We start from the raw sequence: 9,336 nt of genomic DNA, 5'->3' as shown, positions 1-9,336 counted from the left end.
TCATACTGTAACCAAAAAATCTAAAAAAGTTGGTATACACAGATTGTTTATAGATATCTTAAGTTCAAATTTGGACGAAATTAAATATTTAATCAATGAATAACGGTTTTAATTATTTTTTGTAATTTAAAAATATTATTAGCTGGTGCTTGAAACTCTTAACATACTATTTTATTATATTTTAAAAACACAATGTCAATTTTCAAATGCAATGTTCTTCAACCTACTGTAGTACTGTATTACTATTAATAAAATAATTTACTTCGATAGCAATATAAATATATCATAAAATAAGAATAATTAGTACTATAGGATGACAGTCCGTTTTTGCTCAGAAATTATCCAAGATCCAGTCCTCAATTCTCTATCAAGGTACACTCTATACTTACTATACAGAACTGATGAACGGTTATTTACTTTTCCCCTTTTTTAAAAAATAATTTTCTTTTACAATTATTTAGGTACCTATAACTACTTTGTGTATTCTAATTTTGTAATAGGTATAATGTCTTATTTTAATTGATCGTGAAATATTCCCCTACTCACATTTACTATTTAAACGTTACCGATCAGATAAATTTCTCTTTAATTTGAAATGGTTGAATAAGATTTACCTATGCATTTTTTTTCAACTATATATCGAACCATAAATTAATTTTATATACACATAGTGTAGGCTGGTCCCGTTACTTCAGACTATATTATCCTAGTTAGTAGTTTGAGTAGTTTGACGATTTTGACAAAAGAATTAATATTTAAAATAATATAGATTATATAGGTACTTATATTAATTATTAGAAACGTGATTATTTTTTCAATAGTTGTGGTTTAAGTTAATTATAGACTTATCTACAGATAAATTTTTGGTGCTTGAACTTTGAACATCTAGTTATTAAATACAAAGTGTGTGTTAAATTAAATTAACTAAAATCAGAGAACCGTTTTTTCGAAGGTTATGAGTTATGAGCTTATGACATGATACGCAATGGATGAATAAATCAATGTTTTAGGAATAAAATTAATTTTTTAGAAGCTTAATTTTTCTATTTTATTGCATTTCATTGGAAAAAAGTATATTTTTTTTAACCTATTTTGACTGATGCGGTTATTATATATTATGGATTATCAAATATTATTGAGTGATAAATTAAGGGGAGGGTTGGGGCGCTAGACAGTAAATACAATTCAAAAATTACATTTTATGTAAGGTTTATACACGATACAGTTATTAGAACTGGGAATTATCAACATTTTGTATTATGATGTAATTTTAGTCAATACATCGAGTATGTTATGAAATGTACTAATAGAAAGATAAAAAAAAAAATATATAAAAAAAAGTATATTTAAAAATATACTTTAAAACTATTTCAACATTAGGAAAACGATTTTTATTTCTTTGTTCATTAATATTTTGTACATTAAATGTTAAATGTTAAAATTAATAAATTCACTGGCTTTTAAATTTAATTTTTAATAGAAAAATAAAGTACCTACCATAATAATATGTATATTTATTTAATTTAGTAAAATTTTTATTTTTTGTATTTGCTATTAAATATTTACAAAACTGTGAGAGCCCTTTGCTGCAGCTCACTCAGCCCCCCCCCCCAAATTTTGACCCTATTTTAGTAGTAATTAGGAGGACATATGCCTAAAAATTACAGATATCTACCTGACTAATTTACTATACCTATCCGATTGGCGATTATGATAGAGCGTCAGGGTTTTTGTGTTATAATTTGTAACATTATATTGTTGGAACCTATGCACTTAGTAAGCATTCGCGTAAGCTAAACCGAAAATTAATTTTATAAAAAACAATTAGGTACAAATAAAGGGAAGTTTTATTAATGAAGAAGGATATAGATATATATTTAAGATAAATGGTCAATGGTTACATTTATTAAGATGTACATAAGTACATTTTATTACATATCCTTCAGAAATTTGGACTGAAATTAAGAATAAAGATATTATAAGAAACTACAAAATGGGCCGCTGAATTATCAGTATTTAAAAGACCAATTGTATGATGCTCATTGCTCAATTCATATTATTTTAGTATATTAATAAGTAATAAGTAATAGAAAACTTACTAAAATTAAAAAGTAAAAACATATTATATTTATTCTCCTTCAAACTCGAAATTAAGGCCATCTCTATATCTCATGACGGCATAATTTTACAACGGATGAAATAAGTAGATTTAATATCTGAAAAATGGGTTCACAAAATCAACCAGCTTAAATAGACAATTTGTAGATATAATAAAAAACATTATTATGCTAATTTATTTTTATTTGTATTATCTACCTATTATTTTGATCATCACTATTATAATTTTGCTTAATGTTGATTATTGACGTTTTTTTATATTTTGAAATATATAAAATATTATTACATAACATTTTGATATTATATACATATATTTTTTTTTACATTTTTAGTGCTTATGAGTTTTGATATACATTTCAATACTTGGTATAGTTTTATATTGGCACTTATGTTCTACTGATTTTGGAGCAAATAATGTGTAATTTTTACACTGTTGACTCTCTTTGCATATAGTCATCGGGACATAGGTGTCTGCACTTTACATGGTGAAGTGGTGACGGGTGAGTACAATGGACGCGTCTGCAGTACCTATACTCGTATACTTACCTATTCCCTAGGTTGCTTTATATATCATGTATTCATGTCTATAATACAAAATAGTTTGTTCATTTGGAAAGTACCTATTATTTTAAAATTTGTAAGACCTCCGACGATTTTTATCACAATTAAATATGGAAGAATGTTATCCCGAAGCAGGAAAACGAATTTAAATTTTAAATACCTACCTACAAAGTATATTATACTTTTAATAATACCGACCTATTCGAATGCTTACCATGTTTGCATACTGCTGTGTCTAAGACCTAAAATGAGTAAAAGCAATGTTTACAAGTTTTTTAAAATAAATACTGAACTTTATACATCAAAACATAATACTATAATTTATAATATCCAAATAATAATTTATTAAGTATGTTAGTAAACGACATTCGACATTATGGTTTACTGGAGACATTACTGATTGTTGGACGTTGGTACAACTACCCCATACTTATAGACGATAATTTGCCATCGAGTGATAAGCGATAAGAGATAATTTTATCAATAATTTAAGGCTATGTTTAATTAATGTTGGATTTTTTTTTAAAAACCAAATTTTTAAATAAATAACCCATATTATGATGATATTTGAAACTGGCGTTTAAAAACTAATAAGTACTTAAAACTGTTTAATAATATCGTGTTCTTTAAGAATTTGTAATAATATTCTTATTTATACTAATTAATCTGAAGGTGCCCACACTTTTAATCATGTTTTTGATGTCGCTATTGACCTAAGTCATAATTATTAAACAAATCATTTTGACCGCTCACAGAAAGGTACTGTTTTAATTAAATAATTGAAGACTGTTGTAAATAACTGTTATAGATAACTGTTATTATAAATAGTATTTCATGAGTTATTGACTAGAATCAGTTGATTTGATGTATTTAAATTATTAAATATAAGCAATTAGGAAATTCAAATTTTATTTGTATTTTTATTGTATAAATAAATGAATAAGTCAACTTAAAAATCATACTATGTTGTCAGACATGTTTTTATCTTTTTGAATGTTTCGTTCTCAAAATTCTACTTTTATCATTGAAACATTAAGAACAAATTTAAATGGTTTTAAATTTATTTAAATTTGGTATAATTTAGTCGACATTATAGATTATTTTCCATGCTATCATTATGTAAGCTCATTTGAAAAAACATAATTGTATGTAGGTATATTGTATACTTCTTAATTGAAGTAATAACGATTAATTAAAAAAAAGATAATGTACTTAATATACTACATGACTAATATTTTTATTTTCATTTTAGACTGAACATTTACTATGAATACAATCAGCAAGTATGTGCAGTATCTGCGACGAATTCATATTTTATCATCAAATATTTTGAAGCAACAGTTTACAATTAATCAAAAACAAATTTTAACTCATACAAATTCAAAATTTGTACATTTTTCATCAAGTAATTTCAGAAATCATTCATAATAATTTTTAATGCTTATACTATTTTGTTTATTTTATTGCAGGTTATAAAACAATGAGATACTTATCAAATACTAGTAGTGAATTGGGTTTGTCCAACATAGTTACTACCAATGATGTTTTAATAACTAGTATTAAGAATGCAAAACAAACAAGTGATGTGTTACAAATGTTAAGGCTTCACAACACTGCGATGAGTGCTCCTCAACATTTACAAGCATTAAATTCTTTATTCTTACTACAAAAAAGTAAAAAGTAAATATTACATTTTTTATTCTATTGTTCAAATTGTTCTTACTGCTAAGACTAATCAAAATGTATGAATAAAATAATGTTTAACATATACTGTAATATGCGATACATTGTGAATTTTTATTATATTTTGTACTAAATATATTATATTATATTGTTAAAGGAAAATATTTTTTTTCCATTTCATTAGTATACATTACATTTTGCTCAATAAATTAAAATCTAGTACTTCATTTAAATAAGATAAAATTTGTATTGTAACAATGTCGGGGACAACATATTTTTAAAAATTATGAACTATACAAATCTTATATCAATTTCATTTTTAGATTATAATTAGTTATAACTTAAGTAACCACATTCAAATATTAAAGCAAAATAGTTGATTATTTTTTTACCGTTGGGCTGTATAGTTACAAATTGTTAGTTGTTTTATAAAAAAAATTTACACAATATAATATTTTATTAAAATGTTTAGTAAATATATTACATGAAATGAATCTAGATCAATTGTCACTAAAATGCTATTTCAACTAGGATAATTATTGATACCCAAATATTGGTTATTATAAAATAACAATTAGCTTAGCCAAAAGTGCAAGAATATTAATTTTTTAACTTTATAAATAATTTGTTATAACTAGAAAAGTTCTATGGACTGAAAACTTAGACAGTTCAATTAAAAATATCTCTAATTTTCTTATTCAATACTACCCCAAGAGCTTGCTCAGTGGAGCCCATTATACAGTGTACACTATATTATATATTTTGTAATATGTTGAATTCGTATCAAATAAAATATATAATTTATTGAGTAAAACTATAAAATAAAGTAGTTAATAAATAATACATATTAAACAAAATGTATATTAGTATACTAAATACTAAGATTACATTAACAAAATATTTGGTGATGAATATCTGTGTTCTAAGAACTGTGTGATTCAATTAAACATACACACTAAAATCAGTAATTGTAACTTTTGAAATACTTAATAAAATGTTACTTTATTCACAAATGATGTTTTATTTTAGAACAAAACTATCAAAGGAAGAACTAACACGAAGCCCAGAATTTACAGCAATGTGTCGCAAAATTCAAAATTATTCAAGAAATCTTGAACTAAATGATGTAATGAATAGTGTCAAGTGCTTATCTTATTTGGGTGTATCTGTTAATAGTAATATAATGCAGATGTTATTACAATTGATTAGTAAAATGATAAATGATATGTCTTTACAACAAATCACATTTTTACATTTTTTATTAAAAGAATTATCATCATGCCCGTTAGTTGATGCTTTAAAACTTGCATTGCCAATAGTTTTTGAAACACAAGTTCAATACAAACTAGAAGATAATTTATACTGGCAAGTGGAATTCCTCAACTATATAGCTAAACATAGGTTGTCTCAAGAAACATATGACTTTGTTATGTCAAGAATTATAAGAAATATTGATCAGATTAGTCCTAAAATTGTTCAAAGCTTATTGCTTTGTTTATATTACAAACACTATTCAACTGAAAAATATATTGATACAATTAACAGATGTTTAAAATATTATACAAATCATCTAGAATACATAGCTGATTTTTCAGATGTTGACGCTATCTTGTCAAGAATGATAAATAAGTATTCCACAGATTCTGAATTGTTTTATAATGAACAATTTATAAATACAGTCATGGAATTCATGATGAAGAAGGAAGAGAGTTTTGAGGTTCTAGCATTTGTATTAAAAAAATTAAATAGGATTGTAAGTCATATTTTATTTTCATAATAAAATCAGATTAATAGAATATTAACAGCTATTACAATTTTAGGGGTATGTTCACCGTGGATTACTTGATTACATGACAAATAAACTAACTAGTCAACACAATATTTTAGAGAATGTCAAATTTGGAGTTTTATTATCGTACATTGCAGCATGTGCCAATGCAAATTATGTTCCACCTGGTTTTGATGAGTTAAAACCACTTATTTTGACAAGACTTAACGTGCAAAAGGTATTAATAAATATTTGATAATAATTTTATAGACCCTTTATATTAATTACATTATTTATTATTTTAGGATGTTTTAGAACTACCATGGTTAGTAGTAACATTTGACTTGGCAGTTTTGGGCTGTTGGTCAGAAGAACTTTTGGAAAGAGTATTTTCTAGGGATTTTCTTTATGGATTCTTAAAACGAAGTAATTGAAACAAAAACACACATTTTACCTTTCCATTAGGGTTTTTCAGTTTATTGTATCAATTAATTTTTTATTATTGTTTCTATAATAAACTAGGTGACAATATACATGATCATATTATGCTGCTGAAACTGTACCAGGCATCAAAGACTTTATACCCTGGAGGTTATAAAGGATCATTACCACCCCAGGAAATTATTGAAAAATCTATTGACATCTATCAACATAATATCAATGATTTTCCTCTAAAAGCTGCCTTAGAACATGGTTTGGGTGGAAGTGATTATGTACTAACAGGAGTCAGGAGTCAATTGGGACATTTTATTGGTTTGCAATATTATTTTAAGATGTGAAATAATTATCATTTTAACTTGATAAAATATATTTGGTTTTAGATCATTTAGTAGTTATGAGACCAGGTGGATACCCTGTTGCCATTAAAAATGAAATCAAAGATAATAAATCATTATGGTTGGAAAACATTGTTGATTCTAGTGATAATCTCGCGTGAGTTGATTGACTGACTTAATTTATATAATATTAGTTAACAATAATGTTTATATTTTATTGTTTTTAGAATTGGTATATTACTTTACAAACCAAATAGTTATGTCATCAATTTAAATTGTTTAAGAGGTCCATACATGCTTACAAACAAAACAATTGAAGCTTTGGGTGTAGCAGTTTTACCAATATCAATGGATGTTTGGGATGGTCTTATTGATTATGAAAAAATACCTTACATTATGAGAGAGCTAAAATCAAAGGCTGATCTTAATTTAATTACAGAATAATGTTGTACAAAGTGTATATTTTTATATATGTACATGTACTTCATTACTTCGTTCATTGTACTGCAGTTTTGTTAAAATTGTTTTGGTATAATTTAGTTTTTTAAATAAACTCCTATGTGAATGTGAATATCTGTTGAAAATATTTTGTAACAATTATTTAAATACTTTCTGTTTAGTTTAATTTTAATACCATTTATGAACATAATTATAATTGATGGCAGAAGTTTAAGCTGTGCCCCTGATTTTACGTTCATATGAATATTTTATATAAATTATTGAACTATATGTATTATGACAATGGCCATACACATATACAATCATATTTATATATTTTTCATGTTAATTGGACTATACCATTACCATATATCGGGTCAGTAACTTTAGCCACTTCTTGTCCTATCCATTCCAAACCAACGTCAATATTCAGCTAGTCAATTGCTATAACAAATATTTCAATTTCTATATTTTCTAGATTTACAAAAATAATTAAATTTTATGTATTGTAAATAAAAAAATGTATAATAATAATATCACATATACCTAAGTACAATTAGTAAAAAAAAATGATGAATAGAATAAATAAAAACAATTTGAATAAAAAGATCTATTAAGATTATTACTGAAAATAGTAAATGACTTGCAGAAATCAATAAAAATTATATATATTAATAATTGAAAAAATAAAATATTTACAAATAATTATCTAAATTGCCTCAGAAATAATTAGTATAAATGAATCATAAAAATGATTAAAAACTTATGTGAAATTATAATGTTAATAAAAATATAATATTTAAAAATAACTAATACAATGTTGTTTGATATCATTAAATAAATTTTTTAAAAATAAAAAAGACTAATTATGTTGTTAATAAAAATTTAATATTAAAAAAAAAATTATAAAATTTGTTGACTTATAATAATGATAGGGTAACAATAGGGTAATAACAATTAATCATTTTGAATCATTTTAATTGTTATATTTATTAGATATTTTATATCATTTTAGTTTTCATTTATAATTTTTACAACATATTTATTCATTTTTTTTTTATATATTATCCCGGTTAGTTATTTTATTAAAGTACTTTTTTTTTAATGTTAATATTTTAATTAATTATTGATACACAAAATTGTAATTGTTAGTTTCATTAATTATAAATATACATTCATTTTCAATCATTTTTATGAGTCAGCCATATTAATTATTTTTGAGTCAATTTTATTCATTATTTTTAAATATTAAATTTGTATTAACGAGTAATTTGAATTAATTGGACTTACAGGTGTTAATTTTTCTTATAAATTGTTTATATTATTTTTAGAAATCTAGAAAGTATAGAAATCGATATATTGTATATAGTAATTGATTAGCTAAATATTGAAGTTGGTTTGTAACGGATCTTACAAAGAGTTTGGCTTACAAAATTTTGCGAAAAAATTCACCTAAGTTACAATTTGATTTGCAAATTCTAAAAATCAATTTCCAATTTTTTGTCCACCACCCAGGGATGTTCTTATTTAATGGAACAGAGTATATTATAGATTGCATTTAACCATTCTAACCTAAATGTATAATATTGCAATATACTAACTAATCCAAAAGTCAGTAGCTCTCATTCACAATATAATGCAGTTATTGTAGTTCTGTTTTTTTTAAATGTAATATATAGTTAACTAATTGCCTGAACTGAAGTGCATTTTTTTTAAATATAATTTATTAGTAACAGCCTTTTTTTTAATATGATGGGTGATATTTTTGAAAATTTTAAAAATTGACATATTGAAGAGTTATTTATTTAAAATATTGAGAAAAGCATGTAGATATAACAGATTTTGAAATCGGTCAAATTTTGAACGAATAAAGGAAACTCATATTTTCAAAAATATACCATAATTTTATAAGATTGTGTGATTTTTACACTTGGATAATATTAATGGCTAATGAAATTCCAATAATTCATACAACTTGATGAAATGTATAAA

At 24.2% G+C, this 9,336-nt stretch overlaps 1 protein-coding gene across 1 annotated transcript; it reads left to right on the top strand.

The window, feature by feature from the left end:
* The first annotated feature begins 3,190 nt into the window (after positions 1 to 3,190).
* On the top strand, positions 3,191 to 7,490 carry LOC111036376. Its single transcript, XM_022318385.1, has 9 exons — positions 3,191 to 3,438; positions 3,932 to 4,084; positions 4,149 to 4,359; positions 5,392 to 6,115; positions 6,183 to 6,368; positions 6,436 to 6,556; positions 6,653 to 6,883; positions 6,952 to 7,063; positions 7,134 to 7,490. The coding sequence occupies exons 2-9, from the start codon at positions 3,946 to 3,948 to the stop codon at positions 7,348 to 7,350; spliced, it is 1,941 nt and encodes a 646-aa protein (XP_022174077.1). The 5' UTR covers positions 3,191 to 3,438; positions 3,932 to 3,945; the 3' UTR covers positions 7,351 to 7,490.
* Positions 7,491 to 9,336: the final 1,846 nt, after the last annotated feature.

Source organism: Myzus persicae, unplaced genomic scaffold, assembly GCF_001856785.1.
Source record: "Myzus persicae strain clone G006 unplaced genomic scaffold, MPER_G0061.0, whole genome shotgun sequence".
Classification (NCBI taxonomy): domain Eukaryota; kingdom Metazoa; phylum Arthropoda; class Insecta; order Hemiptera; family Aphididae; genus Myzus; species Myzus persicae.
The sequence above is the reverse complement of the archived record's forward strand: the minus strand, read 5'-3'. Positions and strand labels throughout refer to the sequence as shown.

Bases quoted from the DNA above. Each gene is read 5' to 3' on its own strand.
- LOC111036376 (XM_022318385.1), top strand. From the start codon at position 3,946: ATGAATACAATCAGCAAGTATGTGCAGTATCTGCGACGAATTCATATT. The intron at 6,369-6,435 runs GTATTAATAAAT...TTATTATTTTAG, and splicing joins CAAGACTTAACGTGCAAAAG to GATGTTTTAGAACTACCATG. The intron at 6,557-6,652 runs GTAATTGAAACA...ATAATAAACTAG, and splicing joins TTATGGATTCTTAAAACGAA to GTGACAATATACATGATCAT.